Genomic DNA, 23,116 nt, shown 5'->3' on the forward strand with positions numbered 1-23,116 from the left:
TGCATTAAACATGTAAATTGCCCTGGGTAACATTGACATTTTCACAATATTAATTCTTCCAATCCATGAGCATGGAATATTTTTCCATCTCTTTGTGTCTTTGTCAATTTCTTTCAGAACTGTTCTATAGTTTTTAGGGTATAGATCCTTTTCTTCTTTGGTTAGGTTTATTCCTGGGTATCTTATGCTTTTGGGTGCAATTGTAAATGGGAATGACTCAATTTCTCTTTCTTCAGTCTCATTGTTAGTGTATAGAAATGCCACTGACTTCTGGGCATTGATTTTGTATCCTGCCATGCTGCCAAATTGCTGTATGAGTTCTAGCAATCTTGGGGTGGAGTCTTTGGGTTTTCTATGTAGAGTATCATGTCATCGGTGAAGAGGGAGAGTTTGACTTCTTTGTTGCCAATTTGAATGCCTTTAATGTCTTTTTGTTGCCTGATTGCTGAGGCGAGGACTTCCAGTACTATGTTAAATAGCAGTGGTGAGAGTGGACATCCTTGTCTTGTTCCTGATCTTAGGGGAAAGGCTCCCAGTACTTCCCCATTGAGAATGATATTTGCTGTGGGCTTTTTGTAGATGGCTTTTAAGATGTTGAGGAATGTTCCCCTATCCCTACACTCTGAAGAGTTTTGATCAGGAATGGATGCTGTATTTTGTCAAATGCTTTCTCCGCATCTAATGAGAGGATCATATGGTTCTTGGTTTTTCTCTTGCTGATATGATGAATCACATTGATTGTTTTACAAGTGTTGAACCAGCCTTGTGTCCCGGGGATAAATCCTACTTGGTCATGGTGAATAATTTTCTTAATGTATTGTTGGATCCTATTGGATAGTATCTTGTTGAGAATTTTTGCATCCGTGTTCATCAGGGATATTGTTCTATAATTCTCCTTTTTGGTGGGGTCTTTGTCTGGTTTTGGAATTAAGGTGATGCTGGCCTCATAGAACGAATTTGGAAGTACTCCATATCTTTCTATCTTTCCAAACAGCTTTAGTAGAATAGGTATGGTTTCTTCCTTAAACGTTAGATAGAATCCCCCTAGGAAGCCATCTGGCCCTGGACTTTTGTGTCTTGGGAGGTTTTTGATGACTGCTTCAATTTCCTCCCTGGTTATTGGCCTGTTCAGGTTTTCTATTTCTTCCTGATCCAGTTTTGGTAATTTGTGACTTTCCAGAAAAGTGTCCATTTCTTCTAGATTTCCTAATTTATTGGCGTACAGCTGTTCATAATATGTTTTTAAAATCGTTTGTATTTCCTTGGTGTTGGTAGTGATCTCTCCTTTCTCATTCATGATTTTATTACTTTGAGTCTTCTCTCTCTTCTTTTTAATGAGGCTGGATAATGGTTTATCTATCTTATTAATTCTTTCAAAGAACCAACTCCTTGTTTTGTTGATCTGTTCCACAGTTCTTCTGGTCTCAATTTCATTGAGTTCTTCTCGAATCTTTATTAACTCTCTTCTTCTGCTGGGTGTAGGATCTATTTGCTGTTTTTTCTCTAGCTCCTTTAGGTGTAAGGTTAGCTTTTGTATTTGAGTCTTTCCCAGTTTTTGAATGGATGGTTGTATTGAGATGTATTTCCCCCTCAGGACTGCTTTTGCTGCATCCCAAAGATTTTGAACGGTTGTATCTTCATTCTCATTAGTTTCCATGAATCTTTTAAATTCTTCCTTAATTTCCTGGTTGACCCTTTCATCTTTTAGCAGGATGGTCCTTAACCTCCAAGTGTTTGAGGTCCTTCCAAACTTCTTGTTGTGATTTAGTTCTAATTTCAAGGCATTATAGTCTGAGAATATGCAGGGGACGATCCCAATCTTTTGGTATCGGTTCAGACCCGATTTGTGACCCAGTATGTGGTCTATTCTGGAGAAAGTTCCATGTGCACTTGAGAAGAATGTGTATTCAGTTGCATTTGGATATAAAGTTCTGTAGATATCTGTGAAATCCATCTGGTCCAGTGTATCATTTAAAGCTCTTATTTCTTTGGAGATGTTGTGTTTAAAAGACCTATCGAGTGTAGAAAGCACTAGATTGAAGTCACCAAGTATAAGTGTATTATTATCTAAGTATGTCTTAACTTTGGTTATTAATTGATTGATATATTTGGCAGCTCCCACATTCGGGGCATATATATTGAGGATTGTTTAGTCCTCTTGTTGGATAGATCCTTTAAGTATGAGATAGTGTCCCTCTTCATCTCTCACTATAGTCTTTGGGGTAAATTTTAGTTTATCTGATATAAGGATGGCTACCCCTGCTTTCTTTTGAGGACCATGTGAATGGTAAATGGTTCTCCAACCTTTTATTTTCAGGCTGTAGGTGTCCTTCTGTCTAAAATGAGTCTCCTGTAGACAGCAAATAAATGGGTCCTGCTTTTTTATCCAGTCTGACACCCTGCGCCTTTTGATGGGGTCATTAAGCCCATTCACATTCAGAGTTACTATTGACAGATATGAGTTTAGTGTCATCATGATATATATTCAGTCCTTGTTTTTGTGGATTGTTCCACTGGACTTCTTCTTAAAGGGGAATTTTGAGAGTCCCCCTTAAAATTTCTTGCAGAGCTGGATTGGAGGTCACATATTCTTTCAGTTCCTGCCTGTCTTGGAAGCTGTTTATCTCTCCTTCCATTTTGAATGAGAGCCTTGCTGGATAAAGTATTCTTGGTTGCATGTTTTTCTCATTTACGACCCTGAATATATCCTGCCAGCCCTTTCTGGCCTGCCAGGTCTCTGTGCAGAGGTCTGCTGTTACCCTAATACTCCTCCCCATAAAAGTCAGGGATTTCTTGTCTCTTGCTGCTTTAAGGATCTTCTCTTTATCTTTGGAATTTGCAAGCTTAATTATTAGATGTCAAGGTGTTGAATGGTTTTTATTGGTTTTAGGGGGGAATCTCTCTATTTCCTGGATCTGAATGCCTGTTTCCCTTCCCAGATTAGAAAAGTTTTCACTATGATTTTTTCAAATACATATTTTGGACCTCTGTCCCTTTTGGCACCCTCAGGAACCCCAATTAAGCATAGGTTTTTCTTCCTCAGGCTGTCATTTATTTCCCTTAATCTATCCTCATGGTCTTTTAATTGTTTGTGTCTTCTTAACTCAGTTTCCCTCTTTGTCATGAACTTGTCTTCTATGTCACTCACTCGTTCTTCCACCTCGTTAACCCTCATCGTTAGGACTTCTAGTTTGGATTGCATCTCATTCAATTGATTTTTAATTTCTGCCTGATTAGATCTAAATTCTGCAGTCATGAAGTGTCTCGAGTCCTTTATGGTTTTTTCTAGAGCCACCAGTAGCTGTATAATAGTGCTTCTGAATTGGCTTTCTGACATTGAACTGTAATCCAGATTTTGTAACTCTGTGGGAGAGAGGACTGTTTCTGATTCTTTCTTTTGAGGTGAGGTTTTCCTTCTAGTCATTTTGCTCAGTGCAAAGTGGCCAAAGACAAGTTGTATTGGGAAAAGGAAAGAAAGAGAGGAGAGAAAGAAGGAAAGAAAAGAGAAAAAGAAAAAAAGAAAAAAAGAGAAGAAAAAGAGAAAGAAAAAAAAAAGGTGGGGGAAGCAAACAGAAATCAAAAAAACAAAAACAAAAATAAAAACCACGGGGGAGTATCTTCTGATTCTGTGTACTTTAAGTCCCTTGACTTCCCTTGGAACTGGTCCGTCTCGCTGGTCTTCTGGGGGAGGGGCCTGTTGTGCTGATTCTCAGGTGTTAGCACTTGGGGGAGCTGCTCTGCCCCTGCCTGGTGCAGGGCTCAGTGGGGGTTGTTTACCCCGAGGCCCCAGGAGGAACAACCGCAGTGGCGGGGCCGGCTCTGCAGCCCTGGAGTCAGCTCCCGCAGTAGCTCCGGGGCTCTCCGTCTGCAGGGCCTGGAGGCTCCGGGGCGGGGCGCTGATCTGCTCAGCTGGGGCAGGAGCCTCCTTGCTGTCCTGGGCCCTCCCGGCCTCTGCCTGTCCCGGGGGAGGCCGGATCCTGGGCTGTGTCCCGGCGCCCTGTGCTCCGGGGCCTGCGCTGTTGGATTCGCCTCCCGCTCCGCAGCCCCCTCGGCGGAGCCGCCGCCCGAGCCCCTCCGAGCTGCTCCCGGTCCCGCTGTGCGCGCTGCAGCCCTTAGGGAGCTCGGGGCGCTCTCCCGGGGCGCAGGTGCCTGTTAGTGTCCCAGGGAGCCCGAGGGCATCCCCGCCCTCCTGGGTCCTGCTCTAACTCCCTGCGAGCCCCTTTCCACCCGGGAAGGTTGGTGCAGCTCCTGCTTCTCCGGGACGGGGCTCTCCAGTCCTGGGGACACTCGCCCCGGCTCCTCGCGGGGCCCCTCCCCCTTGGAGGCCTTTTGTTTCTTTATTTCCTTTTCCCCGTCTTCCTACCTTGATCGAAGCGCGAACTCTTCTCACTGTAGCATTCCAGCTGGTCTCTCTTTAAATCTCAGGCCGAATTCGTAGATTTTCAGGATGATTTGAGGGTTATCTAGGTAATTTGGTGGGGACAGGTGACTTGGAGACCCTGCTCTTCTGTCATCTTGCCCCTCTCCGATTTATTTCCGTCATGGGAGAATTTAACCTGACAACTCTCCATCGACCCTGCCCTTCGATGATTCCCTTGAGTTGAGTGTAAGGTGGAACCCATAAATATGATGAGCTTTAATTCCTGTGATAATGTTATGTTATGTTATGTGGCAAATGTGGTAGGAACTCTGGGTGTCTCTAAGACCTGAGACCTGAGAGTGACTTGCTGTCCGACAACCAGGAGAATGGGTGTCTCTGTCTCAGAACTACAAACAACTGAATCCTTCCACTAACGATGTGATCTTGAAAGAAGTCCTTGACTTCCAGAAGGAACATAGCCCACATGACACCTTGATCTCAGCTTTTTGAGACACTGAGCAAATGATGCAGCTAATAAGACTCCTGACCCACAGAACTGTGAGGAAATAAATTTGTGCTGTTTTAAGCCACTCTGTCTGCCATGCAGCAATAGAAAACTAATGCACTGGGGCACCTGGGTGGCTCAGTCGGTTAAGTGTCTACCTTTGGCTCAGGTCATGATCCTGGGGTCCAGGGATAGAGCCCTACGTCAGGCTTCCTGCTCAGTGGGGAGTCTGTTACTCCCTCTCTGTTCCCCACTCCCCTGGTTGTGTTATCTCTCTCTTAAATAAATAAGTAAGTAAGTAAGTAAATAAATAAATAAATAAAATCTTCAAAAGAAAGAAAGGAAAGAAAGAAAGAAAGAAAGAAAGAAAGAAAGAAAGAAAGAAGAGAGAGAGAAAACTAATGCACCACAGCTGCCCAACAAGAGAAAGTATACCCTATAAATTAGCAAGTAGCCTGTCTTAAACAGACATTAGGCACTCACTGGCATAAGATGGTCTATACCTATTTTTTTCAGGAAGGAATTTGAACCAAATAATCTCTTAGATACTTCTCTTGTTTGGTGATGCTCTTATTCCAGAAATAAGCTTTAACAGAACATGCTATGTTGTCCCATGTGCTTGATCTGAGGCAAATTCTGGCTCTCGAAATTGTCCCTGCTGATTAACCCATGCATCTCATTACCTTTGGACCCATACTTACTGCTGCTCTCTTGCCCCTGGCTGCATCAAAAGAAGGTCCTTAGGTGCACTTTTACTTCCAGGGAGACCACATGTTAGTACTTTTGTTAGAGTAGTTGATTTTATGGGAATGCGTGTAGCTGAGAGTGATAATATTCCCATCTGCTTGGTACTGGGTTTTGATTCACATTGCTAAAGAGGAAAGGGCCTTTCTTATTCCAGGAAGAAAGCATAGGGGAAGATTTAAGATGTTGAACTATTTCAGCAATTACTTTGAACATCCTCAAGACTCAGTTTTTTGACCTATAAATAATAGTGTATTTAGAGGGATTTATCAATACTATCAATTATAATACTAATTATTATAGTATTATTTAATATTAATTATTATTATAATTATGACATTACTAATAAGTATTTTCATAAATAACTATGCTATTTCATGGAGTAGGTTATGATGACTGAATGATACCTAAATGCTTGAGGAAGGTTAGTTCTCATTGCCAAGTGGACAAAAGTGGAAGCAGTCCAAGACATTTTCTTCCCCTACTCAAAGGACACTCCATGGTATGAATGCAGGAGAAGATATATGAAGCTACACCCACCAATGCTTGGTGATTAGTGATGATTACTAACACAAATGACTCCATGTGGCCAAACCAAAGCAGTAATAGAAGGGTGAGGAACAATGACCGTACTAACGTGATCCATTAACCAGAGACACTATTATTCTAACATTAAAGAAAAAAACTTGATATATGACAGAGTTGTAAGAACCTCCTCCCATGGAACACATTAAGGAACACAATTTGGCACATACAGATAAAGACAACAAAAGGTAGATTGTGAATAATGAATAGAAACTTGATGCTGTGATTATTTGGGAAAAAAAAGAAGAAGAAGAAAACAAACATGATGAACTCTTGCCCCATCAAAGGACTCAGAGATAATATCTCCTTGGCCATGATTCAAGGGACTTTATAAACATTTGATGCTTACCCACAAAGAGCTCACTTCCTCTAAGGCTATTGGAATACCCACCCATGGAAAAGCCTAAAATTTCACAGCAAAAATCTGGCATCACCATTCACAGAAGGCAATTACAGTGCTGAGAGGTATTTATGTCCCATCTTGGTTGAGTAGGTACTTTACAGCCTTGTGCTGCAAGAGTGTTGGTTCGAGTCACTCAGTGTGTTATGAACTGCGCCCAAAAAGATCCACACTACTGTGCCTGTGCACGGTGGGTATGCAGCAAATAGTTAGGTGAACAAATTAAGGGTGAATATAGGAATAAAAAGATTTACAGAAATGCAAAAGGACCTGTTCACAAGGCCAGTCGTGCACAAATGCTAGTGCTGCAATGCAACGGAAATTCAGGAATAAAGACCAGCAGAGTCGAGGAGGTGGTTCCACACAACTAAGAGGATCCTTCTTAAAGAGAATTTTAGGAAGAAACAATGTTTAGCTTAAACTGCACCCTGTAACACCTTTCCTAAGGAATTTGGCCAATCTTAGTTCCATCTCTGATGGTAACTCTTAAGAGCTACCTGTTAACAAAAGAAAGAAAGGAAAATGATTTTAAAATTATCTTAGATACTCGCACTCCATGTATGGATGTACTCAACCGCTATGAGCTAGCAGTCTGATAGCCATTTTACACTGAGAAAATGAGGCTCAGTTAAGTAACAGATACAAAGTCACATCATGTTGGGAGGGAGGATCCCCTATTACACGGTGTCCTTCCTGTACAAGCAAAGATGGTTGTATTGGGGTCCGTGTGTGTGCACGCCCTCTTACATCTATATATAGTTACTAAGCTCATTAATCTTTGAATCAATTTGGTGTTTATCTTAAAGCCCTTCTCCAAGATGACTGGCTGGCTCAGTTAGTTAAGCATCTGTCTTTTGTTCAGGTCATGATCCCAGGGTGTTGGGGCGGTGGGGGGGGGGGGTCGCTGCTCTGCGGGGAGTCTGCTTCTCCCTTTCCCTCTCATTATCTCTCTCTCAAATAAATAAATAAAATCATTTTTTTAAAGCCCTCTCTCAGTGTTATGTATTACAAAGGTGAGCAGTTTTCTTTTTGGCCTGTGTTTGACTTTGATTTTGAAAATTGGTGCTCTGTGGGAAAAGCAAAGATTCCATTTAAGCCATTGGATCAATCACTTTTAGAAATACAACTTACGTTTTTCCCAAATAAGATTTAGTTCTGAATGCTGCCTGTGGTTGAATCGTTTCACAATGACTCTGATGGGACTAGCCACTTTTAATCTACTGAAATTTTGTCCAACTGTATATTAGTCAAGCTAATATTAACTGTTAATGTATCTTGCACACTCAAAATTTATTTCAGGAACTGTGCTAAATGCTTTGCATGCATTAACTCATTAGCTTCTTACAACAACCCTGGAAGGTTCATATCATTTTCATTTATGGAAGAGGAAATCAGATCACCAGAAAAAATAAACTGGATTGTCCAAAGTCTTATATCTGGTTAAGCGGTAGCTGTATGATTTGAACTGGGTTTTCTCATCCCATATCCCCAGCTTTTAACTGCTATACCAGACTACTACTTTGCATTTTACAACCAGCCACATTTTTCACATGAGAAACCTAAAATTTAGTGAATTCAAATCATTTACCCAAATCCCATTAACTAATAAGTGATGGAAGAACAGAACTGAGAGCTTCTTGAAGGCAATAGGGTGGGGTATAAAGAAAAGAGGCTGTGCTGAGGTCTGGATAGGCTCTAAATTGTGACCTTCAGCAACAGCCTCTGTTGAAAGGCATGTGCATATTTTATTATTACTCCTAATCCGAGCAACTTTCTCTGTACTTTGGACCTATGAGCAGACTATTAGAGATGTGGTACCTCTCCTGGTACTGGGATTACTGAATTTTAGCAGGAAACAAAAAAGTAAGGGGACTGTTTAGAGAGAGTACAATTAAAGTCTACGTGTAGATGGTGCAACACCTCTCCAATTTAACTCAACTAATTGGTGGCAGATCGGTGTTCGTCACCCCATGGAACTAGCCTGTTTCTATTACCCACCTTGCTTCAGTATATTGCCACTCAAAACTAAAAACTCTCTCCACCTTTGGCTGAACACATTACCAAGCCACCTGCTAACATTGATTGAAAGCTTCCTTTGTGCACAACACCTTACACCTCTACTTAATCTTCACAACTATGCTTCCAGGTGTATGCTATTATATCTGGAGTACAGAGATGGAAACAGATTTAGAGAAGTTAAATCCCGAGATCACAATAACTAGTAAGTGGCAAAACCCACTTTACTGCAAGGAACCATGAGTAGTGGGTTTGAGATTCTGATCCTCCCTCTCTCTGTTCCCAGTGTCTTTACATCTACAAGACCTCTAGATTCTACTTATCTTCTTACTGTACACATATTGCTCCTGGTTCCCTCCTCTACTCTGCACATCTTGGTGGATCTTACCATGGGTGTTTAATGCTTTGGAGAAATCTGAGTGACTCTTATTGCATCAGAAGAATAATCACTTAGAACACTCAAATTATACTTGAGATTAATTGAGTGAAAATGGAAACATACACTGTGATAAACTCAAATTACACAAATATTGGCAAGCTGACTGAGAGTATTTGAGTAAAAGAATGCCAGATTAAAGAATGATTCTCTTAACCAAAACCTCAAGTCCCTGTCTAGCATGTAACCCTTGGGAAAACTCAGAAATGATGGAAAGGATATGTACCAAGGTTTATGGAGCCAATTTGTCAAGGAAGCAAAAATATTGTTTCTATTCGTCTTTGCTCAAGGAGCTTCATGTTTCTGAAAGCTACTCTGACATTTATAAGTTCTTTTATATCTATCTATCTATCTACTTACTATTTTTTAACAGACGGGGAAAAAAATCTGCTGACATTTTAATTGAGCCGTCCCCAACCATAAGCAGGGTCTTTCACAGAAACCATTTCCCCTTTATTGATTATTAGGGATGTGATTTTTGTCTCTGCTCAGTGGAAATCAGCATTTCCCAATCATCCACATCGAGAGGCTATAGTCTTTCCAGGTTATCAAAACTTCCTTCCATTTCCCACAGAAATTCTCTTGCTCTTCTCTATTTTCATTTACTTCTCAAAATTTACTGCCTTCAGCTCAGGTCATGATGCTAGGACCCTGGGATCAAGCCCCCACATTGGGCTCCCTGCTGGGTGGAGAGCCTGCTTCTCCCTCTCACTCTGCCTGCTGCTCCCCCAGCTTATTCTCTCTCTCTCTCTTTCTCTCTCTCTGTCAAATAAATAAATAAAATCTTGGGACACCTGAGTAGCTCAGAAGCTAAGCACTTGCCTTTCTTTGGCTCAGCATGTGATCCTGGAGTTCTAGGATCGAGTCCCACATTAGGCTCCCTGCATGGAGCATGCTTCTCCCTCTGCTTCTCTGTGTCTCTCATGAATAAATAAATAGAAATAAAATCTTAAAAAAAAACAAAGAAATATATAACTAAAACCTTTAAAAAAAAGTAAAGTCTCTTTTGTCTGACATTAGCCTAGCTATACTAGTTCTCCTTTGTTAGTCTTTGCATTGTTCATTTCCCTTTCTTTCTCCTTTAATCTATTTGCTTCTTTGTATTTAAAGATGTCTCTTGTAAACAACATATAGTGAGTTTTTTATTATCTGATCTGGCAATCTTTGTTTTCAATCATAATATTAATGTCATTTATGTATAGTGTAATTACAGATATTGTTGGGTTAAAGTTACTATTTTTTCCCATCTGTTCTATCTATTCTTTGTCTTTTTCTTCACTTAATATCATATCGTAGAATGGCCCATATTTCTACATTGACTTCACACATTTTCTTGTTAATGGTGCCACCATAGCCCATTGTTTTGATATTTCACATCTTGCCGAACCATTAGCTATCATTTGGTTCTTCCAATAACTTTGCTATTACAGACCATACTGTATGAAACATCATTATACACATCATTTTCTACTTTGTGTATTATTTCCTTAGGGTGTATTTCCAAGCGTGGCATTACTGATTCAAGAGATAGAAACATCTTTATAAATCTTGATATAATTTTTCACCTTGCTTTCTCTAAAGAATTATTCCAATTTATGAGGTTATTAGCAGTATGTAGTCGTAGTGATTTTATTGCCATCTTGCTGGCACTGTCAGTTCAGTAAAAAAATATTGTATAGAAAAGAACTGAAAGGGCGTCAGAATTATGATTACCCATGCCATTGTGGTATGTAAGTTAACAAAAAAAAGGGGGGGGGAGGCATTTGCAATGTGCTTTTTCAGCTACAAGCTGGCCTAAAATTCCAAACGATTTTGCTTCAATTTTGAACACTTTGGCTATAAGCTCCCATGAATAACTTAGTAAAATAATGCATATTTATAACATAATATGTGAACTGGCATATACAGTTTATTGGAGTCTAATAAAACTATCATTCAGAGATAAAACTAAAACTGGTTTATAGAATCAGAAGGAAAGTAGGAAGGGAGAAAGGAGACCCAACTGAAAATGTGCTTTAGAACCAGAGTGAACACATTGTTAAGTTACATTTAAACCTCATCATGAATAATCTCAAAATAGAGTGGCTGCATCAGTAAACTTAATGAACATTTTTTCCCAGGTGTATGATAATACTGAGGAGCACTGGAAAGGAACTCTTAAAATTGTAATTACTTTGCAGAGCACTTAAGGAGACATTATCTCATTTGAGCACAAGCACCCTGTAAGGCATGTATTTCTAATTGTTTTGTAAAGGAATAAATTGGGATTCTCTAGAGGTGATATGATTTACTTAAGGTCACATAACCGATAACTAGTAGAGCAGTGACTCAAATTTACATTTTTGCTGCCTGTGACCTTTTCATTATGCTTAAGGATTACTTTCAACAACTATTATTAAAATCTTAATCTACCACAGAGTTCTTTACTAGAAAAAAACTAATGAAAATGACGATCTCAAAAATGAAAACTTTTCAAAAATATTAAGCCAAGAGATTTGTTATAACATGTTCTAACTTGGCATTAAATTAAAAAGATTCTATCATTCAAAATGCCATAGAAACTCAGAAAAAAAAACTTTTTTCTTGACATTGCATCTCTGTGATCTGGACATAGGAATTCAGAATCCGAATATATTCAAAAAATGCATAAACAAATAACAGCAGAACGTAAAAAAATAATATAGTAATACTATCATTCATAATCAACATTCTTCTGGGTCTTTCAAGTACACTAAAAGTCTAGTTTTTGAAATTTAAAAGCCAGTGCTATGAAACTTGATTTTGGAAGATGGATGGAAACTAGAAATTGGCTTGAAATAAAAGAATCAATTGTTTTTGGCTATGTGGTACCCCTAAAACCACACCTCAAAGTCTTCACTCCATTCAGGATAACACCAACTACATTTCAGCATGTTACTGTCAGGGTAAATTCCTATCAGTGGTCTTTTGAAAGTACTTCATGTCCACAGATAATCTCTTGATTTCTATTATTGCACCCATTGTATCATCTTCCTCCAGTAAGTTTACATTAATAATATTTTTGAGACCTTATACCTAGAGACGCCTGGGTGGCTTAGCAATTGGGCGTCTGCCTTCGACTTGGGTCATCATCTCGGGGTCCTAGGATCAAGACCTGCATCGGATTCCTCACAGGGAGCCTGCTTCTCCCTCTGCCTGTGTCTCTGCCTCTCTGTGTGTCTCTCATGAATAAATAAATAAATCTTAAAAAAAAAAAAAAACCCTTATACCTAAAAAAAGTAAATCTGGTCCAAAACATGGGGTGACTCTTGACAGTATTTACAACCAAATAAGTCAACTTGGTCCTTGCTCCTCCTGTCTAATGTTTTAGTTATATATGCCAGGGTAGCAAAATGAGTCCTTTTTTTTTTATGATATCAGCTGACAGCTGTAAGCAATCAATCTGATTCAACTAGCCAAAACCAGATTTCCTTCCCAACTAATATCGCTGTGTTTAAAGCTTGTGTTTCTTGGAATGAAATAGTGTGTTTATGTGAAAAAAGAAAAATAGAGTCATGTTTTATTTACATTACAGGAGGTGTTTGGTTACCGGACCCAGAATCTACGCAGAGCCCTCTGCCTTGTAACATCCATACTGACTTGTGGGTTTCTTCTGCTGGTGTTCTACTGGAAACCCCAGTGGAGGGTGTGGGCCAACTGTATCCCATGCCCCTTGCAGGAAGCAGACACTGTTTTGCTAAAAACAACGGTGAGAGCCCTTCAGCATTGCATTGGTGGCACAACCAATGACTGGCTGGCATTCTAGAGTAGATCTTTCTTTAAGTGTTTTCTTGTCCCCAAATTGGAGATGGCAAAACTATATGTGAACCTACTTGCCATCTCTTAGTTTGACTCAAGAAGAAAGGACATTCCCTCCGTGTCACCCTGGGGAAATTTCTACCATGTCAGACTAATTCTCAATGCCTTTAGCCATTATATTAGCAGGGACTGTCAGTGTTATAATTCTTAAAGACGTAACACAGGAAGGATAGTTCAGGTTTTTAAGAATACATATTTTGAGGGGAAAGTAGACATTTTAAACACCTAAATGTCATTTTTAAGATAACTGGAAAATATTTTCTGGATATAAAACTTTCCTGTAAAGCATGCCTTTCTCTTCATGCTCTAGCACAGTGGTTCAGATTTTAGTGCAAATCAGTTACCTGGAATGATTCTTAAAACATGGCCTGCTGACCTCACCCCAGAATTTCTGATTCAGTAGGCTTGTGGTGGGGTTGAGAATTTGCATTTCTAGCAAGTTCCAAGATAATACTGATGCTCTTGTCTATAGCTGAAACTTTGGGAATCACTGGTCTAGGTAGATATTTGGTTGATTGTCTTATTAAATAAATAACATTTGAGAATTTCATTGGCTAGATTGTTTTCTGTAGGATAAATTTCAAAGGTATATGAGGAAGAAGGTTGTATGCCTCTACTTATCCACACTAAAGTTTCCTATAAGCAAGAATCCAGAAGAACCCCTAGTGGCTGACCGCCACTCTGTCATTAACCAAGCCGTACTGAAGCCAGAATTAAAGGTAAGTAATTTTGAGTGCAATGTAATGGCATTTTTTTTTTTTAAAAAAAGGGATAATGTAAGTGTTCACTGGATGGAAGTTCTGAATGTCACAGTGCTGGGCTGGGAATTACAACAAGGTATTAAGGAAAGTGAGCACGACATAGGGACTAGTGCCAAATAGCCCTCACCTCCCCTGATGGGCTTTACTTTGTGAATAACACCTGTTCTATCACATTTGTAATTGCAGCTGCAATGTGTCCAAGTGCAGAAAATCAGGTATGTTTGGAACTACTCTGAGAAGAAGTTTCAGAAAGTTGGGTAAGTTTGACTTCTTCTCAGCATTCATCAAGATATGAAGGAAAAACACTGATTTGTTGAGTGCCATGAACTAAAGAAGCTTCCTGTCCTGACATTCTAGGCTACTAGAAGACAGCAACTCCTGCCACGACATCTACCACACATTTGGACTGGGCCTGACCAGTGAAGAACAAGAGGTCAGGTAGGGTTTGCGACACTCCCTGAGAGTGAACTCTGCCAGAAGAAATTGAGATATCAAATGGCTTATGATCAGTGAACTGTTGGCATAATGTTTCATCAACCTCATATAATTCCAGTTTATTTACCAGACACAAAGACATATTTTAAGTTGTTTTAATCTTAGGCAAACTTATTAAAAAGGAAAACCAATCAGGTAATATCTGATCTTTTCCCTCAGGACTGTGAAACGGTCTCCTCTGTGTTGCCTTTTTTATTCTTTCCTCAAAAAATCTTGAGTCATTTCATAGACATCTGCTTCATCATCCTCCAAATCCTCTGAGAGACAGAAAGACAATATTATGACTGCATTTCAGATGCAATACTTAATACGCTGGAACACAAAATGTTTTCAAAGTCACTAAAAACATACTGGTTTGATAGCATTAAGCACCAGACAAGCAAAGGATTGATCTAGTTAGGAAATTTAGTTGGTTACTGTAGATATACTTGGCTTTTGCCTAGGACACCATTTCCACAGGAAAGATTGCCCATCAGTGTGACTACCTCATGTTTGTCCTTATTTATCAAGTGCCAAGCTTTAATAAACATCATACATAATTAAATTTAAATCTAGTCCATGCAATAAAGAGCTTGGCAACCTAATAAGCAAGACAAAGAGTATAGTTTCCCAAATATGAAGAATAGAGGAGATAATTTCCTTATAAATATATAGGCAGATTTTATTTATGGGCTTTTTTAGTTGGACAGTAAAGGGAGCAAGTAGAATGTGAACTATTCCCACACTCCTTAATTTTTTAGTGTAAGATGAGGGCTTTTTTTTTTTTTTAAATAAATGTGATTGATGGACTGGTTGGTTGCATGGTATTGGATTAGTTTTCTAAATAGATTTGAGCTTGCCTTCATGAAAAGCATGAAGAAATAAAGGGAGGAGAGACACAAAACTCTCTCATAATGAAAAGCCACAAAATCTAAATACAGTGTTCTCTTTAGGCTTCCTATTAGCCAGGCAGAGACGGAAAATGCACGTATTTATGTCACTGTCACTTTTCAGTAGCAAAAAGGCAAATCAGGACATGAGGAGAGATAACATTATCCTGAAGAGGGATTTTCAGAGGGCCTCAGGAATAAAAATGTTCTAGAACGTTCCCTACTCCTATCTTTATTCATTCATAAATACTAATGGGAACTTTTTCTAATTCCATAAGCCTGCTCTCTAAACATTCCACGGTTCATGGAAGTGGGTCATGCCAGAACTCCCTGGCTTAGCATTAACTATTTAAAAGACTTCAGGTGTCCCTCCCTGCCAAGGACTCCATTGGTGGCTTATCAGAATGGAGTCAGAATGGTCATGTGTGGTTTGAAAAAGCTCACCAGTGATTCTGACATGGTCCTCCTACCTCCTTGAGGACCCCTACTCTATTCTTCACTATCTGGAGTCTAAAGTTCCCAGCACACAACATATTCTCCACCATTGTATCACAAATAAATTGTTAAATGAATGAATGAACAAATAATCAAATTGAAATGTGACATAGACCATCCCAGATGAAAGTATTCCTAGTCATTCATGTTTGATTTTTCAGAAATAAATATATCCCAGCAGATTTACTATTATGGAATGGTTGCAGGAAAGCTCAGTGATCCTTCAACTGTAGGTCATAGCCAACCCTGAAATGCCCTCCATAGCTTCCCTGTTAAGATATATTTCAATCTCTTTTAGAGAGGGACCTTCTGCCTCCAAAGAAATTATCCCCTAAGGGATAGTTCTGAATATTAAGGCAAGTTTACATAATTTTGTTCAGCCTATTTAGTTCTGAAAGGCCTCCCAGAAAAAATCCAGGGCCTCTTTTCTTTCCTCGAAAGCTTATCAGATTTTTAGTCAGAATGTGTTATCTCCTCTGTTCCCTGGAACTTTCTTCATGTAACCCAGCTTCAAGCCTTCCATTACTTCTGGTTGCTCAGCCATTGGTCAATGTCCCTGAAAATCCTGCTTGGCTTGCGTTCAGATTGAGATGAGTACATGATCCTAAACACCCAATACCTTACAGCAAGAGATAGTGGAAAAGACCAACCAGCAAGGAGCATGCCAGGCTCCTGCGATCCAAACGTGGCCCAGACAATTCCTAAAAAGGATAATCTATAGTCATGTATTAATCTGCTGAGTCTGTCCTCACAGGAGCTGAGCTCCCTTTGATGGTAACACTGGGAACCATCTGACCAGACAGAAAGAGATGAAGAGCATCGGGCACTGGCCTTGTTTCTTTCTAAACTGACTTTCCACAACCGTGTGCTTCTGTAGTTCTGTAAGCTGGGTTTTCAGCCTTGTTAGGGGAGAGGTAATTGTAGACATGGGTCACAAAGGTCTTCATTAATTAATTCCAATACTTAGGAAACATTCTCTGTCATACAGTGTGCCTCTAGATGCTAGAAAAAAAATTGAAAAAGCTCCATCCCTGCCATTGAAGAGGGTCTAGGAAACTTGAGAAGAAACACGTATAACTATATGCTCTAATTCAAAGAGGTGCTTGCTATCACTGAGAAAAGGAGGCATGTCAGAGGAGAGAAAAACACGGTTAATTGTGCCTATGGGACGAAGGAAGACTTGTAAGATAACTGGCATTTATTGAGAACTTGCCATGTCCTTGGAACTTGTGCTAAATGCTTTTCTTGTTTATATTATATACTACTGATAGCAATTTTACCAGGAATGTATTATCAAACCCATCTTATAGATAAGGGAATGGAAGCTCACCCCATATTCATTCAACAAATAATTATTGAGTGCATTATATGTATTAGGCCCTGTTTTAGGCATTCAAGATGTATTAGTGTCCTCTAGAAGTCTATATTATAGTGAATGATACCGTCTCTTATTTGTATGCCTACTAACATGTAAAAAATAAAGTGCAAATTCATATTACCAGCACACTATAGAGAAAAATGAAATAGGGTAAGGAGATAAAGAGAATCTGAGTTGGGTATCAGGGTGGCTATTGTCAATAGAATTGTTAAGGAAAATTCCAACAAGGAAGTGCTATTTGAACAGAGACCTGAATGAAATGAGAGAGTAAGCCATGCAAAGATGCAGGGGAATCTGGCTTCAGGTCCAACGAGCAGCAAAGGCTTAGCTGGATTCAAATCCAGGTCTGTTAGATCTCAAATTATGCCATTAGGCTTTATCATCAGATTTGACTCTCACAGGCTGAGAGGGCCTTTATAAATTGAGAAAAGTGAGAAAGGCATTCCAAGCAGAAAGAGAGAGAGAGAGAGAGAAAGGAAGAAAGAGAGAAAGAAAGAAGACCAAGTTCAGGATTCTGAGAAGTTCTGACACTTTAAGTTCTGACACTTTGCCAACAACAGGTTATTTCCACGTATTCCAGAGAAGATCCTGAGCATCAAAGTGGCCTGGGTTATGTTCTCTTCCCAGTGTGAAATTTGGGGACACATGATATCCCCAACCCAGCAGCGTATGCTGTTTGACCTTTCTGTCTTCCAGCATCCTTGCACCTCAGTGTTTCCACACATGGAGTCAGAAAATCTTGGTTTGAGTCCTCTCAGACCCATCCATGCAAGCAGGAATTGTACTTGGAAAGATGTGGCTTGGAAGTCAGACAAACCTTGACTCAGCTATGTTATGCCTTAGTCCAAGGACCCCTCATGCACATTGCAGCATTGATGTTCACTGAGTGTGAAGTGGAGGCATGGAGACCAGGGTGTGAAGCCTGGATTTACGTCTTTCCAGCTCTGAGATTCTGAGACAGTTGCCAACTTTATCTGAACTTCAGCTTTCTTTATAATAAAGATGATACTAGGAAATCTTATAGGGGTCATACATATAAAAGGTTAAGTGCTATTTCTGACAATCATCTCTGCTTAAAAGTTGTATTGTCACAATTAATACTAGATCTGCATACTTTCGGCAAAACACCCAAAAGGATAGTTTTTCCCATTGGCAAAATGGGAATATTGGCCCTTTCCTGTGGACCATTGTGACAATTAAATGAGATAATTTTGCATGTAAAATGCTATACAACATTCTTATTGGAACATGCATATGTGTGGAATTACAAAGGCTTAGCTGTGAAGACCATATATCCTCTTCCAGTTCATTGGCTCACTCATTCATGTATTTATTTTCATATTAAAGTCCTGCCCCAGGTACTGAAGAGACCAAGGTAAGATGGAGATGATATTTAACATCAAGAACAATCTAGAATGCCTGAGAATTCTAGGAAATATCTTTACATCTGTGTCTTTTTAGCTGTTCTTAGAATACAATTACTTCAAAAATAACTCAAAATGCTTTACTAACTTCAGTCTGATGCTTGAGTTGCATTGTACTTAAGATATTTTTTTAACTGAAAAAACAACTTTGTCCATCATGCACTTTCATTTTAAAAAATGTTAATATTTTAGGATTTGTGCATTAATTTTTGATTAAAGGCACAAAGTGCTTAACGGGTAGAGCAGTGACTTTTGCTTAGTGTGGCTTATACTCACTTACCAATGAGATTTTAGATGTGGCACTAATAGGTGATCAATCTCCTACAGAAGATTAGTGTGCGGGCCCAATGCCATTGAGGTAGGAATCCAGCCCATATGGAAGCTGCTTATTAAACAGGTAACTATTTTCATCTGTTTTTGAAAAAAAAATGTTTTTTGGTCCTTTACTTTTTACTTCCTGGTACTCAGGGGAATTTTAGGCAACACATGGATACTTTGATCTGAACAAAATCTGTATTTCATATAACTGCTTTTTGTTATTCCCTGTTGTCTTTAGTCTATGCTTTTCTTGTCCATAGAGGTTTTCTTTTCTTTTTGATACTTCAATAAATACATATTTTTTTTTATTCTGGGATTTTTTAAAAAATAGATTTTATTTACTTCTTTATTTGAGAGAAAGAGTGAGAGCAAGAAAGCACAAGCAGGGGCAAAGGAAGAGGGAGGAGCAGACTCCCCAGTGAGTAGGGAGCCTGATGTGGGGCTCTATCCCAGGACCCTGGGATCATGACCTGACCTGAAGGCAGCTGCTTAACCAACTGAGCTACCCAGGTGCCCCTTATTCCGGGATTTTTAAAAATATTGATTTATTTATTTGAGATAGAAAGCATGTGGGGGGAGGGACAAAGGGAGAGAGAGAGAGGATCCCAAGCAGACTCCCCACTAAGCGTGGGGCCCTTCTCAGGGCTTGATCACATGACTCTGAGATCATGATCTGAGCCAAAATCAAGAGTCAGACACCTAACCAGCTGAGCCACCCAGGTACCCCTATTCCAGGATTTCTAACTGGTCTTTTTCAATAACTCCCTATTTTAAAGTAAATCCACTTAAAAAAAATCCCTTCCCAGTGTGAGAGACAGGTTTCTGTTTTATAATTTTCCATTTGTTTTGTTTTCTTAAGTTTTTGATGATGGTTATAATGGTGGTGGGGGTAATGTTATTACTTCTATGATCTTTTTGATTATTTTAAATGTATTAGTTTGGTCTTTCTCATGTTACTCTATCGATTTTCTTAAGGATGACTTTTTGCTTTGTTAGTGGGTTTATTTATTTATTTATTGTGGGATATTTTCTTAGTGTACTCTGAAGTTATTATTAGTGGTGGTGGTGGCAACAGTGAGCTCCCTGAAGCAGGACTTCCCCTGCCATCACTTCTCTCTTTCTCTTTGTCTTCACTTGCCATCCTGTATGGCTCTGAGTTTGTCTCTTAACAGTCCCCATAGCTCCCATTTCAGAACCAGGGCCTCTCCTGGGTGTCTGGCTCTGTTCCCCGATGTTCTAGGAGATATAGGCCTTGGGCCAGCTGCATTGGCCAAGTTCACAGTTGCACCATGAACTCTGTTCTTTCCCACTCTGCCCTCTGCCAGGGAACAGTCGCTGGTGGTGATTTCTCTTGGCCTCTTCTCTGGGGCAGGGGAGCAAGCCTGGTTTGGCCTCTGCCAATTGTGGAGCAACTGTTGGTCTTATTCCCTGTGGCACCAAGCTCCTAGCCATCATTGTCTAGTACTTGTGTGGAACCCAGTGGGCCAATTGTGCTAGTCTTCACTCCATGCTGCATGTTTCTAGTCTATTGCTAATTCATAATGATGGACATTTTGTTTCTTTAGCATGGTTATGTTTTTATTTTTGTTTTTTTTAAGACTTTATTTATTCATGAGAGACACACAGAGAGAGGCAAAGACATAGGCAGAGAGAGAAGCAGGATCCTTGTGGGGACCCGGATGTGGGACTCAATCCGAGGACCCTGGGATCATTATTTGAGCCAAAGGCAGATGCTCAATCACTGAGTCACCCAGGCATCCCAGTCATGTTTTTCAAAATAATGTTTTATTATACTTTTTTTTAAAGCAATCTAAGGTTCACAGAAAAAATTGATTAGAAGGTACTGAGATTTTCCCATTTAGCCCATGCTCCCACATACACACAATCTCCTCCACTACCAAAAAGCAGGCTGCTTTTTAAAAATTTTATTCATTTTCAAACTGCCAAAGATTCCCCCAGGTGTCAATTTTGTCTATTTTGAAAGGAGTGGTAATATTTTCTCTACCTAGTTACTGGGCCTTTAGTAGGAAAAAAAAAAGCACGTAAAACTATTCTGTATTTGGTTTCAAAAGAATATTGAATAAGGGAGCTAAATTAATTATGATTTTGTTGTTTCCTATACAAGAAGTATTTAAACAATTTTCTACTGAGTTTATATAAACTCAAAATCATATTATCATTAGTGCATAATCTACAATTAGAGCATTTTATGCCAAACAAACAGAAGAGCTATAATTTGTAAGGAAAGCATGTTGCAATGGAAATAATAAGAAACATTAAGGAACATGAGCTTTGTTAATGTACAAAATATATCCAAGGGTATATATATCCAAGTATTAACTTACTAACCGGATGCCAGTTCATCTTGGAGACTAAAGGAGAAGTTTATTTAACATGTTAGCAAATTATAAGAAGTAGAGGTAAAAATGAATGGTACTGGTTTTAGGTAATATTTCATCTAATTCATAATCATCATAAAGAGCACTTCACCAAGAAAATAATCCTTGTTTTTTCTCAGATGGGCTCTTTGATTCACACTATGTGTATACATCATATGACTCCATCTAGCTCCTCAGGTTTGCTCTCTCTGCCATCATTATTAATAGTGTCAGCAAGACCAAAATGGGGAAAATTGAGTGAATAAAAAAAGTTAAAGATATTATAAAGAAACCCAAAACTACATGCACAGATGGCCCACTCTGGCCTGGGAATACATTCTGCCCATGGGTTTCACCAGTTTTGGGTACCATGTCCCTTCTTGCTCAAGGTCAGGCCCATGCAGACTTGCCTGACTCTCAAAGCATCTTGCTAGGACCTGTGACATGAAGAGTCTGTAATTTTTAAATGACCTGGATACAAGTGCAGTCTTGTATTTTCCTCACATACCTTGATTCAATCTGTGGCATGAGATCACATGAAGAAGGAACTGCAATAAAAATGGTCAAAGTTGAAGTTCATTTTAAAAAGAGACTAAATCATGGTTCTCCTCCATTATGGGTAAATATTGGTTAAAAAAATAAATTATTAGTTTTTTTATTGATAAAGTATTTTTTTCTTTTTTTTTTTGTTTTTAAAGATTTTTTATTTATTCACACGTGTACAAAAGAGTGAGTGAGAGAGGAGCAGCAGGGAAGAGAGGGTGAGGGAGGTGGAGAAGAAGGCTCCCCACTGAACAGGGAACCTGATGCTCCATCCCAGAATCCTCGGATCACAACCTGAGCTGAAGGCAGACATTTAACCAACTGAACCACCCAGGGGCCCCTAAAATACTTCTCAAAATTTAAAATAAATAAGAATGATCATTTTGTGGCCAGGCTCTGAGTGCTTAACACAACTTGGCATCCACCATGGCATATTCTCTGTGCTTGACCTTGTCTCTACTGAAATTGAGTTCTAGGTGAATTCTTAAATATTAGAGATTGTTGTGTGTTGTAAAAAATGGGGAAAAAATTCTATAAAGAAATATCATCCTGATTGCCCCTAGGGTCCATGCAAGTAACTCAAATGCTGTTTTTGTACCTGCAGGTTTTAAATCCATTCTACGTGTTCCAAGCCTTTACCCTAACTTTGTGGCTGTCCCAAGGCTACATAGAATACTCTGTGGCCATCATCATCTTGTCTGTTATCTCCATTGTCTTAAGTGTGTATGATTTGCGACAGGTAAGAGCTGAAATCACAGTGGGATTCTATTTAGCTTCTGGAGTTTCCACTGAGAGCAGAGTTGCTTTGTTAATATGTCATAAAGGAAAAAGCAAGGACTTAATGAGGGTTCTCAGGAGGAGTGCTTCAGGACTAGCAGGTGGATGAAAATGTCATTGCAAAGTCCAAATTATCAACTGAAAGCTCAATGGCATACTATGTTCAGAAGGACTCTGAGGCTGTTGGTGAGTATAGTGGAAGAGAAGACTCTGATGGATTAATGATGCCAGTGTAGAACCTTTCCATTATTGCTCATCGTATAGCCATTTAAAGCTTTTTTTTTTTTTGAGAAAAAATAAGCCTTATAAATGATATAACAAAGCATTCTGAAAAAGAATTTTGCTGAGTATCACTTATAACTCCATAGCCTCTGCAAGTCTCAGCTTCCCACAGCATCTTTCTAGAAAATGTTCTACTTTGCTTAAGAGTCATTAGACTGAATCATGAGGCCACCCCAAAAAGATGTCTTGCTGTATTTATTATATATTTTTGAAAACTTGAGTGTGGAATTAAGCTTTGTATATATGGGTTGGGGCTGGGGGGTTGTGGGCGGTGGCACAGCACAATGTGTCATTCTGTCAGCACTACTGAACTGGCTCAAACTTCATCCCTCATCTAGAGGGAAGGAAACTAAGATTCAAGGGAGTTAGTTTCAGGTCAGAACATGGGTTTGTGAGAGAGTCAGGGCTTCTGGCTCCTCTTCAAATGATATTCTACTGTATGAGCCATATTTCCTCAGTATAAAGCTAATAGCATAGCTGAGGATGGAAGTCAAAACCATAAGCGTGAGAAGA

General features: G+C 39.4%; 1 protein-coding gene across 1 annotated transcript in view; it reads left to right on the plus strand.

Annotated features, from left to right (window-relative positions):
* Nucleotides 1–23,116, plus strand: part of ATP13A5 (ATPase 13A5) — a 104,361-nt gene that overhangs the window by 5,031 nt on the left and 76,214 nt on the right. The window contains exons 2-7 of the mRNA XM_026016473.2: nucleotides 12,600–12,773; nucleotides 13,456–13,602; nucleotides 13,831–13,901; nucleotides 14,002–14,082; nucleotides 18,633–18,702; nucleotides 22,149–22,283. Of these exons, the coding sequence (XP_025872258.2) occupies nucleotides 12,600–12,773; nucleotides 13,456–13,602; nucleotides 13,831–13,901; nucleotides 14,002–14,082; nucleotides 18,633–18,702; nucleotides 22,149–22,283 (678 nt within the window). The remainder of the gene's footprint in view (nucleotides 1–12,599; nucleotides 12,774–13,455; nucleotides 13,603–13,830; nucleotides 13,902–14,001; nucleotides 14,083–18,632; nucleotides 18,703–22,148; nucleotides 22,284–23,116) is intronic.

This window comes from Vulpes vulpes, chromosome 3 (assembly GCF_048418805.1).
Source record: "Vulpes vulpes isolate BD-2025 chromosome 3, VulVul3, whole genome shotgun sequence".
Classification (NCBI taxonomy): domain Eukaryota; kingdom Metazoa; phylum Chordata; class Mammalia; order Carnivora; family Canidae; genus Vulpes; species Vulpes vulpes.